The sequence below is a fragment of the Apium graveolens genome, chromosome 4, assembly GCF_009905375.1.
Source record: "Apium graveolens cultivar Ventura chromosome 4, ASM990537v1, whole genome shotgun sequence".
Lineage (NCBI taxonomy): Eukaryota > Viridiplantae > Streptophyta > Magnoliopsida > Apiales > Apiaceae > Apium > Apium graveolens.
Genome location: NC_133650.1, coordinates 132,996,670 through 133,020,201, shown reverse-complemented (window position 1 = coordinate 133,020,201; position 23,532 = coordinate 132,996,670). Strand labels below are relative to the sequence as shown.

The following is a 23,532-nucleotide window of genomic DNA, read 5'->3' as shown; positions in this document are numbered from 1 at the left end:
CTAAGTCCAAAAGGAAGTTCCTGAACCATACAGCCTCTTTGGCAGCCTCAGAGGCCGCCACGTACTCGGCCTCCATGGTGGAGTCTGCAATGCATTTCTGCTTTACACTCCTCCATATAACGGCTCCACCTCCCAAAGTAAAAACATATCCCGAGGTTGATTTCCTCTTATCCCTATCTGATTGGAAATCTGAATCAGTATATTCCCAAAGGAAATAGATCTGCGGCCTTGTAAATTAACATATACTCCTTAGTCCTTCTCAGGTACTTGAGTATAGTTTTTACTGCACTCCAATGTTCCTGACCTGGGTTCGACTGATATCTACTAACCATGCCTACAGCAAAGCAGATGTCAGGCCTCGTACATAATATAGCATACATTAAGCTTCCACATGCTGAAGCATAAGGAACTGCTTTCATGCTCTCTATATCCTTAGGTGTCGAAGGACACTGCTTCTTAGATAGAGCAACTCCATGCTTAAAAGGTAAAAAACCTTTCTTAGAGTTCTGCATGTTAAAACGAGCTAATACTTCATCAATGTAGGGCTCTTGAGATAAAGCCAACATCCTTTTCTTGCGATCCCTTATAACTTTGATCCCAAGGATGTATGCCGCTTCACCTAAGTCTTTCATGTCAAATTATTTGAACAACCATGCCTTTACTGATGACAACATCTCAACATTGTTTCCAATGAGTAAAATATCATCTACATATAGTACTAGAAAAACCACTGCATTACCTTCACTTCTCTTATACACGCACGATTTGCTTGGACTTTGATCAAATCCATATGACTGGACTGCCTGATCAAAATGAATATTCCAGTCTCTAGAAGCTTGTTTAAGTCCATAAATAGACCTCTTAAGCTTACATACCAGATGCTCTTGGCCTTCCTTAATGAATCCTTTTGGTTGCTGCATATAGATGGTTTCTTCAAGACTTCCATTAAGAAAAGCTGTCTTGACATCCATTTGCCAAATCTCATAATCGAGATGAGCTGCTATAGATAAAAGAATACGGATTGACTTAAGCATGACTACCGGTGAAAAGGTTTCCTCATAATCGATACCTTCTTTCTGAGTATACCCTTTCGCAACAAGTCTGCTTTCCAGGCTTTCACCTTTTTATCTAATCCCCTCTTTTTCTTGTAGATCCACTTACATCCAATAGGTTTTATACCTTTGGGTGGTTCCACGAGCTCCTAGACCTGATTAGAATACATTGATTCTATCTCAGATTCCATCGCCTTTTGCCAAAGATCTACATCTTTGTCTTGTACTGCCTCTTCGTATGTACGGGGATCATTATCATGTTCACCAGGGACCAAGTCTGAAGACTCTCCCAAAAACATGAATCTATCAGGCTATTGAACAACCCTCCCACTACGACGAGGCACTGGTGCGGTATTAGTGATAGGTTGTACATTATGTTGTGGTTGTTCTACTTGTACTACAGCTTCATGGGTATTATTTGCCCCTCCCACTAGTTCCTCTAAAACGACACTACTCATGGGTTTGTGATTAATTATATAGTCCTCCTCCAAGAATCTTGCATTGGTGCTAACAATGACATCCCGATTCTTCGGACTATAAAATAAATATCCTTTCGTTCCCATGGGGTAGCCTACAAACAACCTTACTTCTGTACGAGATTCTAACTTAGTCGCGTTCTTGTTCAGCACATGTGCTGGACAACCCCATATTCGAATATGTCTTAGACTCGGTTTATCCCCGGTCCACAATTCTAAGGGGGTTTTAGGAACGGGCTTAGAAGGTACTAAGTTCAAAAGATAAGCTGTTGTCTCTAAGGCATGTCCCCAAAACAACTTGGGTAAATCCGAATAACTCATCATCGATCTAACACTCTCTAAAAGAGTCCGGTTCCTTCTCTCTGCTACACCGTTCTGCTGGGGTGTGCTTGGTGCAGTTAACTGGGATTCTATCCCATTTTCTGATAAATATTCCCTAAATTCTCCAAGCAAGTATTCGCCACTATGATCTGATCGTAGTGACTTGATACTTTTATTAAGTCGCTTCTCCGTTTTAGCTTTGTACTCTTTGAACTTATCAAAGCACTCAGACTTACGGCGCAACAAATAAACGTACCCATATCTAGAATAATCATCAATGAAAGTGACAAAATATTCATAACCACCTCTTGCTTGGATATTCATGGGTCCACATAAATCAGAGTGAACCAATTCTAATACTTGTTTGGCTCTATTCCCCTTTGCCTTGAAAGGCCTATTAGTCATTTTACCTTCCAAGCAGGATTCACAAACTGGAAATGGCTCCACTGCCAATGAGCTTAAAGGCCCGTCTACTACCAGTCTTTGAATCCTCCCCAAGTTAATATGACCTAATCTCAAGTGCCAAAGATATGTTTGGTTCAAACTAGAAGGTTCCTTTCTTTTAGTAGAGTTAGAAGATGTGTTGTTCAATTCCCTAAATTGCAGTTGCAGTGCAGGTTGACTAGGATTAATTATATACAAATTGTCTTGCAATGTACCAAAACATATAATTCATTTATTCATCATAATAGAAACGTTATGATCCAAACAAACATTATAACCATCCAAAGCAAGTTTAGAAACCGAAATTAAATTCCTTCTAAAAGAAGGTACATAAAGACAATTGTTCAAAACCAAAATCCTATCAGAACCAAAAGATAAATGAATAACTCCTACTGCAACTACTGCTACTTTCGTAACATCTCCCATGAACACGTATATCTCACCATCTCTAAGCATTCTGGATAGCTGGAACCCCTGTATAGAATTACAAACATGATCAGTGGCTCCTATATCTACACACCAAGTGCTCGTAGATATAGCCGCTATAAATGTTTCTGTAACTAGAGAAAGAGACATACCAGTATTGTTTGTCTTCTTAGGAAGAGGACAATCCTGTTTCCAGTGACCTGACTGTTTGTATCTGAAGCACTTTCCCTTAGGCTTTTTCACACCACCCTGAACTCCCACTACCTTCACAGCTTTCTGTGTCTGAGCCTTTTTCTTCTTCTTAATACCTTTTGGCTTAGAGGAAGAACCTTTCTCAGCCACATTCACTTGAACACTCTGCCGAAATAATCCTTCAGCTGCCTGAAGTTTTGTCAGCAGTTCCGCGAGACTATACTGCCTCTTGTTCATGTTGTAATTCAAGCGGAACTGCTCAAAACTCTTGGACAAGCTCATAAGGATAATGTCAATCTGGGTTTCCCCGTCAAGTTCAGCACCAAGGATCTCTATCTCATTCAGATGCGACATCATCTTGAGAACATGATCCCTTACAGGTGTGCCTTCAGCCATCTGAGTGTTCATTAAATCCTTCATGGCTACTTGCCTAGCAGCCCTATTCTGATCTCCAAAAAGTTCCTTGAGATTAAAGAGCATATTCGAAGCAGTGGCCATAGACTGATGCTGATGCTGCAAAACACCCGACATTGCTGCCAGAATGTAACATCGCGACATCTCATCAACCTTAATCCACCGTTTATAATACTCTTTCTCATCTTCAGGAGCATCAGCAACAGGCTGTTCAGGCTTGGGTTCATAAGTGCAAAACTTGTACTCCTCAACAGTCAACACAATGTCCAAATTTCGTTTCCATTCAATATAGTTAGGTCCGGTAAGTTTGTTATCCTTAAGTATGGTGAATAGTGGATTAAAGCCCATTTTATCCTGAGAATCATGCATAAAAACATCACATAAATAAGGGTGCATTAATTATTAAGATCTAAATTATTAAAATTTAATGCACTAACATCTAAACACCATAAGCTTCTGGTACGCCACGATGTGTGACATGTATACCACCTAATTTTGTTTAAATGTTACTTCGGTCCAATTACTAAATAATATGCCACATTGGGGTGGACTATATTATTTTTCATAGCTAAGTGTATACCATCATCAAATCTTAAATTATTCGAAATCTATGGAACTTGGTACGCCACGATGGGTGGCGTGTATACCTTCCAATATTCGTAATTTTGCCTTGAATAGAATACTTCAATTCAATATTCATCAATGGTTTGATTTCCAGGTAGTGGAGGAGTCACATCGGTCTCGCTTAAAACCCACAGGCTTACAAGTTCGATGAACCCGTTTTTGACAAAATCGCCCCAAATCAGAAATAAAGAAAATCCGTATTTATTCCTTTCAAAATTTATTAATTTAAAAAGTTTGTTCTAGTAATTTCTATAACATTCTAGACACCATAAATTACATGCCACGATGGGTGACGTATATATAATTTATATTCGTCTTTATGTTAAATTACCTACAACCAATAATGGAGACCATGGGATTTAATTTCATATTAATTCCCTCTCCCACTTAGAATTTTTTTATTAAAATTGAGGAATTTTAAAATTAAATGGGGCCCTATGTTGTTATAATTATGTCTAATCATGCATTCAAAATACACACATAATTTTAGCAACATATAACATTTAATTAAAGCAATAAATAAAATTTATGTCCATGTCGTCCTAATTAAGTTAAACATGCAATTTTAAAAGAATTACACACATAATCAATAAATTAAAGCAATAATTAAAATTTAATGGAAAAAATTAAAATAAATTTTCCACTATTATGGCCCTTGAAAAAAAAATCCAGCTCTAAAAAAAAACTGCCCCAAGCGTGCCCCGACGCCCCCAGCAGCCCCAGCAGCCCCAGCAGTCCCCGCTGCCGCAGCGGCCCCAGCAGCCCCAGCTGCCATAGCGGCCGCAACGCGCGCGCCTGTTGCTTTTCTGTGAGTTTTGTTTTGATTTTGTTCGATCCAAACATCAACAGCAGCCCCTTGTAATCGCACAGCGGAACAAAAAACTACCGGAATTGATTTCCGATCGCACATAACTATTACAAAATACCCGGAACAATTACAAAAAAAATAGATCTAATACAAAACTAATTTTGTAAAATCTATTCTAACACGATCAACCCTCGTGTAAATTACAACCACGATTAAACCACGTGGAAACCAAAACAAAAATTAACCACGATTAAACCACGTGGGATCCAAACACATAATTAAAATATACATGGCCATAATAGTGGATTAACAACCTGCATCAAAACCAATACAAGCAAAACACTATATACACGCATATATAATTACGACATGGACATTATATCATAAAACGTAGAACCCGTTACCAGGCTCTTGATACCAATTGTTGGGAACCACGGACTTAGGGTGTTACTACGTTTTACGATAAAGATTACGAAAAGAGGATTACCTTGTTAATGGTTGATTCCACGCTCTTCTATTGTATTCCCAAATTTCCTTGAGCGAAGTGTGGCCTCCGTCTTCTCAAGTTATCCTCTCTTCTTGCTCCTTGGTGGCTACAATATATTTTCACACAATCCCAAGCAAGAAGAGAATTAGAATATATATATAGGCTACAATAGGGACCATGGATAATTAGGTTGGGCCTTCTAATTACATCTTGAGCCTAGCCCAATGTAATTAAATATTAATTCAATCCACTAAAGAATTAATATTTGCACTACCTTTCCTAATACCGTAATTTAATTAATTCGGTTCCAATATTATTTGCTTATTAAATTCCCCATGTTTAAAATATCATATATCCATTAATTAAATAAATTACTGATAATTTATTTAATTAATATCTTTTATCCTTGATCATCCACTCAACCTTTATTTAATTATGCCAGAATAAATTCCACCTGCAGGGTTTCACATAATTAAATCTTTTTGAGCTTTCAAGGGGACATCATTAACCCGAATATTATCAGGACATGGATTCCTTCAATAAATAATATCCACCATGTATATAATTCCATCACCCAAAATATAATGATATAATTCAAAAGAATTATTTCATATATAAATCAAAGCATGTAAATAATATACACGTGTCAAATACTATTTCCGGATTAAGAACCTAAGCATTAATAATAACATAGAATCTTAGTTCTCCTTCTTAATCAGTATTAAGGGAACAATTCTAAATTTGATCATGTTCAATATACACAAAGTATACTAGCATTATTTATTAGTCAATATAAACTAATCTAAATAATACTACAGCCATACCAGTGGATTGTCCAACACCACCTGTGCTGTGAACCTTATTATATTATATAACCGTATTTAACAATCTAATATTATGTATCCCATTTGATACTAGATTGTTCACAATGTATAATATTAGACAACATGTAAACATTCAAATGATTCTCAAATAAACTGGCCAGAAATAAATGTACATACTTCAAATAAATATTTTCAATATACACTAACAGAAAAGCGGCTAATTTGCAGGAGAGGATCTGGATTAAACAAAAGAAGATATGCTTGGAGATTTGTACAGCTAAAGGACTACAGTAAATAATCTCTGATTGATGTATTTTAGGAAACAGAACATATCATATCAATTAGGAGATATCTTGTAACTGTGTAGTATATAAACAAAGATTAGGGTTTACACTATATGTGTTATCATTTACGAGAATATTATTCATTGTAACCCTAGCAGCTCTTAGTGATATCATACATCACTGAGAGAGTAGATTAAACCTACTGTAACAGAGTTTGATATATTGAATAAACTTGTTTTCTGTTACATACTTGTATTTATAATCGAATTGATTGTAGATACTATATTCAACCCCTTTCTATAGTATCATTGAGGCCTAACATACTTCATTGTGCCCATATCCCAAAATCTTGATGGTCCACGAATCATTGCAAATCGAGATTGTAACACTCCAAATGCTCTCTCCACATCTTTTCTAACAGATTCTTGTGCATGTGCAAAATGCTTACTTTTGTTACCTTGAGGTTCTGAAATTATTTTGACAAATGTTGGCCAAGAAGGATATATACCATCAGCCAAATAATATCCCATATTATATTCATGTCCATTGATGGTAAACCTCACTTCAGGTCCACGACCTTCCGCCAAATCTTCAAATAAATGAGATCGCTCTAATACATTAATATCATTTAATAATCCAGGTAATCCAAAAAAAGAATGCCAAATCCACAAGTCTTTTGAAGTAATTGCTTCTAATATAATAGTTGGTTCATGAACACGACCTGTGTACATACCTTGCCAAGCAGTTAGACAATTTTTCCACTTCTAATGCATACAATCAATACTACCCAATATTTCAGGAAAGCCACGTTGTTCATTTTCTCTTAACAATCTAGACACTTCTTCATCATTTTTCCGTCTCAAATATTCAGCCCCATAGACTTTAACTATTGCTTTAACAAATCTTTTTAAACTCTCTATTGTTGTACTCTCACCAATTCGAATGTAATCATCAACAGCATTACCAGATGTTCTGTATGCAAGCATCCGTAGTGCAGCTGTCATTTTCTGAAGTGATGATAGTCCACGAACTCCTACAGCATCAGTTTGTTGAGTAAAATAATTATCATGAGCTTTAACCGCTTCTTCAATGCGTAAAAATAATGATCTACGCATCTGAAATCTTCGACAAAACTGTGCTTCTGTATATGTAGGTGTATTAGAGAAATAATCACGATATAGTCTAGCATGACCTTCTTCTCTTCTACGATCAATCACACGATGATTTAATGTAGAACCTCTATGACACGGGATAAAACTCACTCCATATTGACGATGATGAAGGTAAGCGGCACTCATTCTGATTCTTGCTTCATGCTCTTCTTTTTCCGCCTGCATGATATCAAGAATCATTCTTGTAGTGTTATCCATTACAGATGAAAATTTTATAATTTATAATAAATTGAACCCTAGCCTAGCCCTATGTATATAGGTCTTTATCATTTATAATAATTACATTTAATATATATATACTAATTTAAGTTTATATTTTAATTTTATGTAATATTAATTATAAAAATTTATTATCAAAAAGCTTTCAAAAAATCACTGTTAACCAAATTTATTAATTACTTATATAATAATTTTATTGTACATTTTTATATAAAAAACTATTAAAAATTACTTGGATAAAAATATTAGTTAAATATTTTATAATATATAGAAGTAATGTTTGTTAACTAATTTTTATCAAGATCTAGATATACTAATAACATTAGTTAATATATTTTATTTTATACATATATATATATATTATTACCACTTATATTAAGTTAAAAAATATTTTTTATTAATAATTGCTTACCAACCCTTTTTGATAAAATAATTGTTGAAATATAAAATAACAATAAAAACTATTTTTTGAATGTAGGTAATCATTATAGCTAATACCACTGAAACACAATTCCTTACAGGTTCATCAATTTTTACATAATATCTAATTTCTACTAATATATCTAATGAATATAGCTACTCTCGTTCGAGATGCTCTAATTAATTCAAGGAACAGCTACTTACAACTTACAAGGTATGTCATGTGAAGCATGAAAAATGTACTTGAAAATAAGAATAGTTAACTGAAGAATTTGCCTTGAAGAGAAACTCATGAGAATTATAGAGGTCAGAGTGTATATAATTTTATAACCCAGATTCTGGTGAATTACTCGGAAATGAAGTTAAACAATTAAATAACTAAATTGGTACTGGAAATTATTCAAAATACAAGGATCGTTTGGATATTTTATATATATACATATATATATAACTTTTCTGTAAATATTATTAATAGTCTTTGTATTATTTTGTTTAGAGTTTTAAAGAGAATTTTGGCTCCCTGAAGTGTTAATAATAGTCTTTCTTTTATGTTTGTTGATGGGGTAGAATGATATTTGATGGACAAATCACGTCTGTCATCTCAGATTATGATAACTTATAGAAACTATATTTCCTGAGTTTACATTCACTTTTATTTGTTCACTGTTTTAAGGTCAGAAGTGGTCTGCTTGAACGTCGTGACTTTACATTCACTTTTATTTGTTCTCTGTTTAAAGGTCGGAAGCGGCTTCCGCTTGGACCATTGTCTTTTTCTTCCAGAAAAATTGATTATTCTATTACAAGTTATATGATAATGATGTATGTTAGTATTTCTATTAAGATTTGATATTATTTTTTTATGTTTTTTCATATAAATTCTCATATATACTTGTTTCCTGTGGATCAATTTTTCATCGAGGCACATTAAGTCATGTTTTCTCTTTTTATTTGGAACAGGTTTGATGTCTAATCTATTCTTATTACATGAACAGTTGGAGACACAGATCATTCACAGAGATGTAAAGATAAGTAATGTGATGCTTGATTCAAATTATAATGCTAGCTTTGGTGAGTTTGGATTAGCAAGATGCCTAGAACATCAACTTGATCACCAAATTAACACACCAATAAAGTATCAAGACTTTCGATTGGCGGACACTACGAGAATTGGAGGCACAACTGGATACTTACCACTAGAAAGCTTCCAAAGACGCGGCTCTGCTATATCAAAATCTGATGTTTTCAGTTTCAAATTTGTTGTCTTGGAGATTGTGTCAGGACGACGAGCAATGGACCATGATAACTCTGTTTCTTCCCGGGTCTTCTCCTTTCTCACGCAAGCTAGAGCCCAGCTTCCGTAGCGGTCAGAGTGAGGTTAAACTGCTAGGTAGGGGTCTCTGTAAAATAGAACCGGAGGGGGGGTTGTTTCCCGCGGCAACTCCGGTGTGAGAGTAAGAAATGGGGTTTCTTGAAGAAGAAGAAGAAGAAGAGGGAAGAAGGAGCTATTCAAAATATGTGTAATGGTGTGTGTATAGGTGTGTAGCAGTCAAATGTTTTTCAACCCCTAAAACCCTCTTTTTGAGGCCTTTTATAGGTCCCAAGATTTAGGGTTTTTGGGGTTTGTACCTCTTCATCCTAGCCTTTGATCATTCTTGGTTGGTGATTGATTGGACGGTTCAGATGGACTGTATAATCAGGTGTCCTTTCTCCATCAGAGTTGCCTTGGGATCTTTACCTATGGACGGCTGGGATGCAATTGTTCCATTTTGGGTAATATGAGACAGTTGACTCTTTTGTCATGTGCCACGTGGCACCGGGGACCACCCCGGCTTGGGCATGGGGTGTTATCTCTTTGGGCTTCTGTTTCTTTGTTTGGGCTTGGTTACTTCTGGCCTATCATTTGCATCCCACTCCCTCATGCGGGTTTTCCCGGATGGGGGAATAGTTTTCTTCAAAAAATTTTATCACTCCTTTGATTTATGGCCCCTAACCCCGGGGTGTTGTTGGATACAAGTCCCCGGGGTTGTGTTTAGGTAGGCCTTTTGGTTTTTGTTATTTGGAAAAATTTGATCATTTTTCCTTTGATTTGTGGCCCCTAACCCCGAGGTGTTGTTGAATACAAGTCCCCGGGGTTGTGTTTGGGTAGGCCTTTTGGTTTTTGTTATTTGGAAAAATTTGATCATTTTTCCTTTGATTTGTGGCCCCTAACCCCGGGGTGTTGTTGGATACAAGTCCCCGGGGTTGTGTTTGGGTAGGACTTTTGGTTCTTGACACTTGGAAAATTTTTATCATATTTCTTTTGATTTATGGCCCCTAACCCCGGGGTGTTGTTGGATACAAGTCCTCGGGGTTGTGTTTGGGTAGGCCTTTTGGTTCTTGACACTTGGAAAATTTTTATCTTTTTTCCTTTAATTTGAGGCCCCTAACCCCGGGGTGTTGTTGGATACAAGTCCCCGGGGTTGCGTTTGGGTGACTGGGTGCAGATGCGACAGGTGGGTAGTACTTTAGCGCTTTTCCCGGGGTGTCAGGCGGCGGTTGAGCTTCTTGTACAAATATATGTGTGCGTATATGTATATATACGAAACGTTGCAGTTTTTCCCCCCTTTTCTCCTCAAAAGTCGTGCCTGTTAAATAATTACAGCGATGTAATCATTAACTGCAGCGGTTATTTTCTGGATGCTCAGGATTGTGCCACGTGTCTTCATTCGACGGACACGATTGTGTGGTAGTTGAGTGGGTTACCTCTTCATTTGTGCCTATAAATACTCCACCTTTGTCATTTCTTTTTTCTTTACGCAATTACAAACACAAAAACTCTCTGCAACTTTTTCTCCAAGGCAAATTTGGGAGCTTTTCTCTTTGAAGCCGCCTTATTTCTCCTGCTTTTTTGTAAGTTTTCGAACTTTTATTCGTTCTTTTCTTTCTCGTGATTGTTTAACAAATACTTGTAGTATGAGTTCTTAGAATGCATGTGTGTCCAAGCATCTGAATCAGTTTACTTTTGTTGTGTCGAGTTTTGGTGAATCGAACAGGTTGTTGTTTATTGTTTGGATTTATATTTTTTGTTTACATAGAAACAGTTGATGTTTGTAGTAAATCTGGGTTTGTTCTTTATTTTTGTGATTGTTCGTGACATGTGTTGTAGGCGTATATATGTATGTATAGGTTGTGTGATGTACTTTGGTGTTTTGATTTTAAGCTTAACAGTTTCTGAGTAGCTTTTGTGTTTCTTTCTTTTTCCTTTTCTTCCCGAAATGGCATAGACTCCGGGGTTATATGGTTAGGAGGGGTAGAAGGAAACAATTGGCTAACCTTGAACATAGACATGACCGTCCCCATTTTGGATTTCCCGAACATTCTTCGAGTGACTCTTCCCCGGAACCAGAAAATATGCCTCCCCGTCACCAAGTTGTAGTTGAGGAGTTTCCTGAAGGGTTTTTAGCACATAAATGCAACGAAAATGTAAATTTAAATCTTAAAAAAACCGAAACCCTCCGCAGGATCCATGCGAAAAATAATATTTAATTCGTAGTTCAGTATGTTTACCTTAAGAAGTTTTACGTTAATGGAAAGATGGAGGTCTTTAATAGTGATCCAAGAACGATAAACGGAAATCCCTAGCAGCTGCTCCTCAAGTATGAAGCACTCCACCGGTATCCACCAAGAGTACAATGTGTTGGAGGAGGAAGAGGTTGAGAGAATTAGTTGCCTCCCTCTTGTTCTACTTTAGAATTAGGGTTAATTATTTGGGTTGAGGCAAATAGGGTTTATAATACTATATTTATAGGCAAAATTTTCAGCTGAAAATTTTCCATAAAATATTATTATTATTAACCCTTTAATTGATTATTCTTATTAACCAATTAACTAATAATTAAAACACCTTTTAATCATTAATCCCTTTTCTAAACACATTAGAAAAATAATTCTCTCACTTGATTTAATTTCCAAAATGAAATTCTTAATTAATAGTATTAAGAATTAATTAAATCTCATTTAATCAATTATTAAATCTGCTAATTAATTATTTATTTCACAAATAAATAATTACCATCCATTATTAATTAATTCCTCCACCATTAAATCATTCTCTTTTATGGTGTGACCCTGTACGTTCAATATTAAGCCGGTAGTAGAAATAAATAATAATAAAACTATTTTATCATTATTTATATAAATTCTCTAATTCATTAAATATGATTAATTAATAAATTAATCATATTTATTCTACATCGTGAGGGATACTTCTCAGCATATCGCGACTATCCGGATAATACGAATTCACTGCTTAGAATACCAAGAACATATTCAGTGAGTAGTTACCGTACAATCAATTCCTTCTACCCTGTAATGTCACGATTAAATACAAGGCATGGAACTTGTGTCAAGCCTATCTTATTTAATCATTTGCTTTCCCATTCACTATGCTTAGTTCTATTTAATGTAAATTAGAAACTCCTTTCTAATTTCATTCACTCTGGCCAGAGATTCCTGAACTAGCATAAGTGGATCAGCATTGAACACTCTCTTCCTTCACTGGAAGGGGTAGATCCTTTATTGATCATACACTATCTTCGTGTATAAATTCCTATACCCAGTAGAGCCCTTATAATTGTCCCTGGAGACTAAGAACTAAACCAAAGCATAGTTCAGTGTACACAAGATGACTATGATAACATCAAGTCTAAGGATACTTGTACAACTATCACTATGTGAATAACTGTTGACACATGAGTGAACTCCAGCAGTTGTTCAGCTGTGTGAGTCATGTTCAGTGAACTGATTCTATAATAAGCACCTACATACTAGCTATAGTGTCACCACACAAATGTCTATGAGAACAGACATCCTTCATAATGAAGCAAGCGTAGTATGTACCGATCTTTGCGGATTACTAATTACCAGTTAGTAATCCTACGGCCAGGAAATATTTAAGTTTAGAGTTATCATCTTTTAGGTCTCATTATTATGATCTCATCATAATCCATAAAAAGCTTTACTCTAAACTATGGTATATCTTATTTAAACACTTAAATAGATAAAGCCCGCAATAAAACCAAAACAAGTCTTTTATTAATATCAATGAAATCAAAACAGATTACATAAAAGTTATTCCTAAATCATCATACATGATTGGACTTAGGACACATCTCTTTCAATCTCCCATTTGTACTAAAACTAATCACTCTGGTATCTAATACACATCTTGTCTTTATGACGATCAAAGTGACTTTGAGAAAGTGGCTTTGTGAGTGGGTCTGCTACATTGTTATGTGTGTCAACTCTCTTGACGTCTCCTCTTTCAATACAATACAAGAAATGTTACCGCGCTCCCACTAACCTTTTTGTAGACACATGGTTCATCTATGTTTTTGATAAAACCAAACTCTTTGATTGTCTCATCAAAACGGATGTTCCATCTACGAGAAGCTTGCCTTAAACCATATATGGTTCGCAGCAGCTTACACACTAGGTGTTCATTTCCCTTGGAAAGAAACCCTTTTGTTGTGTCATATACACTTCCTCTTCAAGTTCCCCATTGAGGAAGGCCGTTTTCACGTCCATTTGCCAGATCTCATAGTCGTAGTAAGCAGCAATAGCAAGCAAAATCCGAATTGATTTTAACAGGGCTATAGGCGAAAAAGTTTCATCAAAGTCAATCCCTTGCCTTTGTTCGAATCCTTTTGCCACGAGCCTGGCCTTATAGGTCTCCACCTGGCCATCTGCTCCAATCTTTCTTTTGTATACCCACTTGCACCCAAAAGGCTTAACACCTTCAGGCGCCTCAACCAGTCCATACTTGGTTGGTATACATAGATTCTATTTCGGATTTCATGGCACTATGCCATTTCTTTGAGTCAACACTACTCATAGCCTCATTATAGGTCACAGGGTCATCATCATCAATGATTGACAACTCGTTGTCATTCCCAATGACAAGGCCATAATACCTCTCAGGTTGGCGAGACACTCTCCCTGACCTACGAATGGGCTGTTCCACAGAAGGTTGTTCAGTCTGAACAGGTGTTTCCACTTGATCCGTAGTAGTTTGTGCTTCTTGAACTTCATCAAGTTCAATTTTTATCCCACTGTTTCCTTCAAGAATAAAATGCTTTTCCAAGAAGGTATCATGTCTGGTGACAAACACCCGATGATCGGTGTAAAAGTAATACCCTAAAGTCTCTTTAGGATATCCCACAAAATTACATTTTACGGATCGAGATTCCAGCGTATCTGGGTCAACTTTCTTGACATAACCTGGACATCCCCAAATCTTAACGTGTTTAAGACTCGGTTTCCTTTCTTTCCATATCTCATATGGAGTTTGAGGAACAGATTTGGAAGGCACCTTATTCAGTAAATATGTTGAGGTTTCCAATGCATAACCCCATAGGAATACTGCAAGATTCGCATAGCTCATCATGGACCGAACCATGTCTAACAAAGTTCAATTTCTCCTTTCAGATACCCCATTCAACTGTGGAGTATATGGAGGAGTCCACTGGGAGACTATACCATTTTCTTTTAGATAAACTAGAAACTCTCCATTCAAGTATTCACCACCTCGATCTGATCGAAGAGTTATAATACTATGTTTGGTTTGTTTCTCCACTTCATACTTATATTCTTTGTACTTTTCAAAGGCTTCAGACTTGTGTTTCATCAAATACACATATCTGAATCTAGATCGATCATCTATGAAAGCAATGAAGTATGAAAATCCACCCATGGCTTGCGTAGACATTGGTCCACATACATCTGTGTGTACCAATCCTAGCATATCTGCAGCCCTCTCTCCATGTCCACTAAATGGAGATTTGGTCATTTTACCCAATAGACAAGACTCGCATGTAGGATATTATTCAAAATCAAAGGGGTCAAGTAACCCTTCATTATGCAATGTCCGCAGTCTATTTTCACTAATATGACCAAGTCCGCAGTGCCACAAGAAAGTGAGATTTTCATCATCCCTTTTTCTTTTATTAGTATGTTCAATTTATAGTAAATTATGCTCTACGTCACATACATACAGACCATTGTTTAAAATACTACTTCCATAAAGAACATTATCTCTAAGAATTGAACATTTATTATTCTGAATAACAATCGAAAATCCAGCCAAGTCTAACATGGAATAGAAATAATATTCCTCACAATCGAGGGAACAAAATAACAATTATTTAGAACAATAGTCTTGCTCGTAGGCATATGTAAATGAAATGATCCTACAGCTTCAGCAGCAACTCTTGCTCCATTTCCCATCCGTAGAATCACCTCCTCTTCTACAAGAGTCCTACTTCCCCTTAGTCCCTGCAATGAATTGCAAATATGAGAACCACAGGCGGTATCTAATACCCAAGTAGAAATTTGACTTAGTGACATATTAACTTCGATCATGAACATACCTGAATCAGAAGCGGTAGTCTCACTACCCTTCTTCTTCTTCAATTCTGCAAGGTAAACCTTGCAGTTCCTCTTCCAGTGCCCCACCTTGTTACAGTGAAAGCAAACACCTTTGCTCTTGGGGTCTTCAGCTTTTGGTGGAACCGGCTTTTTCTCACCTACTTTCTTCTTCTTGGAAGGTTCTTCTTCCTTTTCTTAGGATTGGAACCTTCACCAATTAGAAGAACAGAACTCTTCTTAGGGGGAAAATTCGATTCCGCAGTCTTCAACATGTTGTGGAGTTCAGGCAGGCTGACATCCAGCTTATTCATGTGAAAGTTCACAACAAACTGCGAGAACGAACTCGGAAGTGATTGCAAGACCATGTTTTGGCTCAGCTCCCCATCCATGGCAAAATCAAGTTGTCCAAGACGTTCAATCAAATTGATCATCTTAAGTACATGGTCATTCACAGATGATCCCTCAAACATCCTACAACTGAACAGATCCTTCGATATCTCATATCGAGCTGTCCTCCCTGCCACATCATATAACTCTTGTAGATGCATAAGGATAGTGTGAGCATCCATATGCTCATGTTGCTTCTGTAGCTCAATGTTCATGGAAGCTAGCATGATGCATTGAGCAACATTTGCATCATCTATCCACTTACGATACACAACATGTTTATCATTATGTGCATCACTAGCAGGATCAGTAGGCTTAGGTGAGTCAAGCACATATTCCAGCTTCTCAACCCTGAGAACAATTCTCAAGTTTCAAAGCCAGTCAGCAAAATTAGGACCAGTCAACTTGTGAGCATCTAGTATACTCCGGAGTGATAGTGCAGAAGACATAACGAATATAGTAAATCTGTAAATGATGAACACATAACAACACTTAGCAAATATTCAATTTCATTTCAAGACGCTATATGAATTGGATCTTTATTCATAAGTGGCTCCCACTAGTTTATATAATTTATACAACCCCTAAGTGAAAATTAAGCATTCATAATGCTAGTGGGAATAGGGATCCTACATTCCATCACACAACCTCGACTGTAGCACGAAACGTCATGTGATGTTCAATAGGCAGACAACTTTTGTCAATTACATCTTATGTTATTCCCTAATAAAACTTTAGCCTCTTGAATAATTGAGTCACGGCTGTAGCATGACAAACTCAATATTCTAAGTCAAGTCTAACCCAACATTTCGTACAATTGAATCAGTCTTCAACGGCCCACGGCTGTAGCACGTAACGACTTTTAGATTCTAATTCAATGTACACATCTCTATGTAATAGACAAGTATTTCTTATTTCAAAATCAAAGCCCTCGGTTGTAGCACGAAACGACAATGATTTAAAAATAAGAACCACTTTCTACCATGTTGGAAGAGTATGACCGACACAAGCCCGTTGTGTCATTGGCCAATTACTACTTGATATTATTTAATTTTAGAGGGATTATGTTATGTTACAATCATAATCATATTATAAAGATATTATTCCTTTTAAATTAAATATTTCAAATCGATAATCGATAATCAGATGATTCCCAGATCGGGGGGAGCATTGTCAAGAGGCGTCACTTAATACCCCTTTCTTACAGATAGAAATCTGCTTTTGACAGAATCATCTTTTCTCTCAATATTGAAAATTCATATTTAATTACATGTTTCATAAACACAAGAATCTCATGATTGTATTCATAATATTATTGTTAAGGCAAGAAACGATTCCTATTCTAGATTTTCTAGAGCACGCCTTATATCGATTTAAGTTCACCTAAATCTATCATCGCATGGTAAACATAGGCATATATCTCATATATAAAATTAAATAAACAAGTAAATGTAAAGTGCAATAAAGTAAATGTGTTTGGTTATGGCCCCGTCCTATGTGATCTTTATCAAGATCATGATAAAGATCAAGGTCAATCTAATATGGTGATGGAAATAAATACAACTACTTATTACATAAGTCTTCTTCTTTGTTTAGACTTCTTGTATGCATCGTCTTCTTCTTTGTATCACCTCCATTGGATATCCTTCTTGAGTCTTCAATTACATTACATAGATTGAAAGTAAAACTAATCTAATGAACTTACAAGAATAACTCGAGTTACATTCGAGATTTATGATTACAAAGATTGACGACATGCAAGTCGTATTTAAAACCAAAACCAAAACCAAAACCATTACACTAAGGTCAAAAGGCCATAACCATCCACCATGCTCATACAACACATAAAAGCATGTTAAAACACATAATCTGATCTTAACATATCATATTATCCATGATCTAATCATAAAAAAAAATATGACAAAAATCAGAAAAATCAGAATCAAATCAGAAAAATAAGAATCACTGTTTACGGGCAGTAAACGACGTCAAACGCCTTACAGACGAGTCATTGATAGCTTTAGCTATCGGTTTTGTTCAGACGCTCGTTTACCTACGGAATAGGGTATTCGTTTGCGTAAATCGGACACCAAACCCAGATTTCAGCAAATCTGCAGCAGCCAATTCAGAATTCGTATCTAATATGATTCTCATAATTAGAAAAAACATAAATCATGTATATATCAGTATATATACAGATTACATAATCATCTTATGATTATACAACTCACATGAATGTCATATATTCAAAACCATACATAAATAAGCATATTATATCAACATCAAATCATGGCAAATCACATACTTGCTCATATATCGAAAACAATTAAACACATAAACGAATTAAAAACTTTTTTCAAGTAGCTCTGATGCCATTGAAGGGTTTTTAGCACATAAACGCAACGAAAATGTAAATTTAAATCTTAAAAAAAACCGAAACCCTCCGCAGGATCCATGCGAAAAATTATATTTAATTCGTAGTTCAGTATGTTTACCTTAAGAAGCTTTACGTTAATGGAAAGATGGAGGTCTTTAATAGCGATCCAAGAACGATGAACGGAAATCCCTAACAACTGCTCCTCAAGTGTGAAGCACTCCACCGGTATCCACCAAGAGTACAATGTGTTGGAGGAGGAAGAGGTTGAGAGAATTAGTCGCCTCCCTCTTGTTCTACTTTAGAATTAGGGTTAATTATTTGGGTTGAGGCAAATAGGGTTTATAATAGTATATTTATAGGCAAAATTTTCAGCTGAAAATTTTCCATAAAATATTATTATTATTAACCCTTTAATTGATTATTCTTATTAACCAATTAACTAATAATTAAAACACCTTTTAATCATTAATCCCTTTTCCAAACACTTTAGAAAAATAATTCTCTCACTTAATTTAATTTCTAAAATTAAATTCTTAATTAATAATATTAAGAATTAATTAAATCTCATTTAATCAATTATTAAATCTGCTAATTAATTATTTATTTCACAAATAAATAATTACCAACCATTATTAATTAATTCCTCCACCATGAAATCATTCTCTTTTATGGTGTGACCCTGTACGTTCAATATTAAGCCGGTAGTAGAAATAAATAATAATAAAAATATTTTATCATTATTTATATAAATTCTCTAATTCATTAAATATGATTAATTAATAAATTAAGCATATTTATTCTACATCGTGAGGGATACTTCTCAGCATATCGCGACTATCCGGATAATACGAATTCACTGCTTAGAATACAAAAAACCTATTCAGTGAGTAGTTACCGTACAATCAATTCCTTCTACCCTGCAATGTCACGATTAAATACAAGGCATGGAACTTGTGTCAAGCCTATCTTATTTAATCATTTGCTTTCCCATTCACTATGCTTAGTTCAATTTAATGTAAATTAGAAACTCCTTTCTAATTTCATTCACTCTGGCCAGAGATTCCTGAACTAGCATGAGTGGATCAGCATTGAACACTCTCTTCCTTCATTGGAAGGGGTAGATCCTTTATTGATCATACACTATCTTCGCGTAGAAATTCCAATACCCAGTAGAGCCCTTATAATTGTCCCTGGAGACTAAGAACTAAACCAAAGCATAATTCAGTGTACACAAGATGCCTATGATGACCTCAAGTCTAAGGATACTTGTACAACTATCACTATGTGAACAACTGCTGACACGTGAGTGAACTCCATTAGTTGTTCAGCTGTGTGAGTCATGTTCAGTGAACTTATTCTATAATAAGCACCTACATACTAGCTATAGTGTCAACCACACAAATGTCTATGAGAACAGACATCCTTCATAATGAAGCAAGCATAGTATGTACCGATCTTTGCGGATTACTAATTACCAGTTAGTAATCCTACGACCAGGAAATATTTAAGTTTAGAGTTATCATCTTTTAGGTCTCATTATTATGATCTCATCATAATCCATAAAAAGCTTTACTCTAAACTATGGTATATCTTATTTAAACACTTAAATAGATAAAGCCCGCAATAAAACCAAAACAAGACTTTTATTAATATCAATGAAATCAAAACAGATTACATAAAAGTTATTCCTAAATCATCATACATGATTGGACTTAGGACACATCTCTTTCATTGCATACCTTCCTTTTAAACCCCAGGTAGACTTTGGGTAGAAGAGATGGGTCTTGGGTAGACATAGATCACTACTTTGTTTAGACCCGTGAGAATAGTCCTCCCCACGATTACTACTTCAGGGACCTTACTACCGCTTACAGGCCCGGGGGCATAGAACCTTATGATGGGGTCCGTATGGATCAGCTTTTCTATAATGCTCCCGGGACTAGGTATGTTCCAGCTCCCCGTCATCCCGACCTTTCCGAGTATACCTTTGGGCAGATAGATGATCTGGTGAAGGCCGTTTTCCATTTCGGGGATGATATGGAGTGGAGGTGGCCCGAGCCTCACAAGAGGGTTCATCACCGCCCCGTTGGTGGTTGGGTAGGAATTCCTTTAGAGCATCTACGTAGCATGAGGCCCAACCTTCATTAGTTTACCAAGTCTCTGTGTCGTGATGTCTACGGGATACCTTTCACCCAGTTGGCCCCGAATTCTGTTAAGTGAGTTTCTTGGTTCCTTGCCTGCTGCCATTTAAAGAAGTATCTTCCCATGTTTAAACTTTTCCACTACCTTTTTAAGATTAAGAAGTCCACCTTGCCTCCCCTTTTTGAGTTTACCTTTAATATAGATGGTTGTGGGCTCCCTTCCGATGCCAAAAAAGCACCCATCTTTATGTTGAACTCGCTCTGGGGCTGGCAACAGGAGTTCATCTTCATCGGGGGCTGGGACCTGGAGTTTATGCCTTTGTACAAAACTGTTTTAAAAAATAACAGGTTCCCATCCGAGCGGCTAGGTGGAGATGCCCTAGTGAAGATGTATGATTTTATGTTTGCTCTTGGTGCCCAGTGGACCCGGGATACCTTTTTAGATAACCAAACATTGTTTAATATTGGTTGTAAGTGCTTTACATTAGTAATTTTTTCCTTGTACTTTTTTTGATGTATATCTTTTCCCCGGTGCTTCTTTTTTAAAACCGTTGTTCCTTGTGCAGGTCTTCCCTTCCTTAACCCTTTCCATCACGCTATGTCACAACAATTCAAGGATTTGGCCGGAAGGTTCAAGAAGATCGGTGGCGTTGTGCAGTTGGACCCGGGAATGAAGACAGCTGGTGTGGGTAGTGGCTTTCAGGCCCGGGATGCTGGTTCCTCGGGAAATAGTGTAAGGCAAAGTGCCCCGGTGGTTACTACACCTATTGTCCCAGAGCCCGAGGAGGTTGAGGTGCTGGAGTTGGATGAGGAAGAGGTTGGAACTTTGAATCCTCACAAAAGGAAGGCTGTGGAGGAAGTTTCTAGTCATTCCGGAACCCCCCAACGTAGGAGGGCTTCTGCTTCGGGCCCTACCGAGGAGGAGAGCCAAAAGTTGGTGGAGGAGGATGCGTTGAAGAACCTCTTAGCCCGGATGACGTTGGATGATCGCCGGAGTGAGATGTTTGAGAACTATGCCACCCCTGCTGACTTCGATTTCTATGCCAAGGAGGATCTGGATACCTTCCTTGACCATCTGGTTCAGGATGTTTCAGAGGTAAGACTGTTCCCTTATTATTTTCCTTCCTATCTTTGCATTAGTACTGAGTCATTTATTTTCAGGCCAACGCTCGGATCAGCGGCTATTCCACCATTCTTCATAATTACTGCATAAGGGAGGCCAAGAATAAAGCCACGGTAAAGGAGCTGTCTAAGGAGAAGGAAACATTCACCAAGTACCGGGAGGTGAAGGAGAGGGAGTCCCGTGAGCATAAGAAGGCTGTTATCGAGGCGGTGAAAGCTTGGGAGGCTGCTGAGCAGGTGGTTGGATCCCTCCGGGCGGAGGTGGAGAACTTGAAGAAAGAGCTTGCTGCAAGGCCCCGGGCAGAGGAGGTGCTTGAGTCCTTCCGGGGTACCCCAGCTTACTACGAGGAGCTCAACAAAAAGATCTTTGAGAAGGTCAACATTTGTTGGGACATTGCTTCTGCTTATCTGGCCGAGAAACCGGGTGGTGATATGGATGGATTCATAGAGATGTACCTCGTAGAAGAGCTCCGTCGTGAAGAAGCCAAAGCTGCTGAGGCGGGTACTTTCGGGGCACAGCCGCCTCCGCCTCCCGAAGAGGGCCGCGAGAGGACTCCTCCTCCTCCCGAGAACTGAAGAATGAAGACCCAGGCTGTGTTCCTTGTAATTTTTTTTCATATTTTGATGCCGTTTCAGAATTAGCCCTTGTGGCTTTTAGACTTGTTATTTGGATTTTGTATAACTCTAGTTTGAATTTATCCTGGGGCCGGTTTTGCCTTGGGAATGTATGTAAATATATTTCCATTTCCGTATTTGGTTTTTGATGTCTTGTGTTTGAAATTTGTTCTAAGTACGCATGGTTTGTGTACTGGTCCCCAGGATGGGGTTTAAAATTTTAACTGGATAAAAAAATTTTAAGTACACATGGTTTGTGTTATGGTCCCCGGGATGGGGTTTAAAATTTTAACTGGATAAATTTTTTGTAAGTACACATGGTTTGTGTAATGGTCCCCGGGATGGGGTTTAAAATTTTAATTGAATAAAAATTTTGTAAGTACACATGGTTTATGTTATGGTCCCCGGGATGGGGTTTAAAATTTTAACTTGATAAAAATTTGTAAGTACACATGGTTTGTGTTATGGTCCCCGGGATGGGGTTTAAAATTTTAACTGGATAAAATTTTTGTAAGTACACACGGTTTGTGTTATGGTCCCCGGGATGGGGTTTAAAATTTTAACTGGATAAAATTTTTGTAAGTACACATGGTTTGTGTTATGGTTCCCGGGATGGGGTTTAAAATTTTAACTAAATAAAATTTTTGTAAGTACACATGGTTTGTGTTATGGTCCCCGGGATGGGGTTTAAAATTTTAACTGAATAAAATTTTGTAATATGGCGACAGTGATCATATGACAACGAGATTATTCAGAGTTATGGGGTGCCCGAAGCAAAATTTTCATTTAAATCATGATAAAGCAAAAATACATTCCGGGGAAAACGTTGAAAGTTACATCAAGCTGTTATAGCCTAATAGTATAGGAGATCCCGGACTTTGTGCCCTACCTTTACTGGTAGAATTTCCTTAGGCGGGCCCCGTGCCAAGTGTTTGGGACTTCGGTTCCGCCGAGATAGCTTAGCTTGTAGGTTCCTGGGCGGAGCACTTCCTTAACCGTATAGGGGTCTTCCCAGTTGGGTTGAAGTTTTCCTTGATTGGTTGGGTCTGATGCCTCGGTGTGTCGGAGTACCAAGTCTCCCGCTTTATACTCTCTGATTTTTGCCTTTTTCGCGAAGTAGAGCTTTGTCTTTTCTTTGTAGCTTTCCATCCTTTTTACTGCCTTGTCTCTTACTTCGTCTAGGAGCTCTAGGTTGGTCTTGAGTCCTTCGATGTTTGAGATCTCGTCGAAGTTGATGACCCTGTGGGAGGGGGACCCGGTTTTGACTGGTATGCGAGCTTCGGTGCCATATGCAAGCTTGAAGGGGGTTTCACTGGTTCCCAT

General features: G+C 37.1%; 2 protein-coding genes across 2 annotated transcripts; both read right to left on the bottom strand.

Annotated features, from left to right (window-relative positions):
- Positions 1 to 6,657: 6,657 nt before the first annotated feature.
- Positions 6,658 to 7,722, bottom strand: LOC141719001 (uncharacterized). Its single transcript, XM_074521377.1, has 2 exons — positions 7,128 to 7,722; positions 6,658 to 7,073 (listed from the first exon to the last, which is right to left on the bottom strand). The coding sequence occupies exons 1-2, from the start codon at positions 7,720 to 7,722 to the stop codon at positions 6,658 to 6,660; spliced, it is 1,011 nt and encodes a 336-aa protein (XP_074377478.1).
- Positions 7,723 to 23,100: 15,378 nt separating this feature from the next.
- LOC141719000 (uncharacterized) lies at positions 23,101 to 23,532 on the bottom strand. Its single transcript, XM_074521376.1, has one exon. The coding sequence runs from the start codon at positions 23,530 to 23,532 to the stop codon at positions 23,101 to 23,103; it is 432 nt and encodes a 143-aa protein (XP_074377477.1).

Excerpts from the sequence above, each read along its gene's own strand:
- LOC141719001 (XM_074521377.1), bottom strand. The coding sequence starts at position 7,722 with ATGGATAACACTACAAGAATGATTCTTGATATCATGCAGGCGGAAAAA. Across the intron at positions 7,074-7,127 it reads AATATTGGGTAGTATTGATT|GTCGTGTTCATGAACCAACT; the intron begins GTATGCATTAGA and ends GTATGTACACAG.
- LOC141719000 (XM_074521376.1), bottom strand. The coding sequence starts at position 23,532 with ATGGGAACCAGTGAAACCCCCTTCAAGCTTGCATATGGCACCGAAGCT.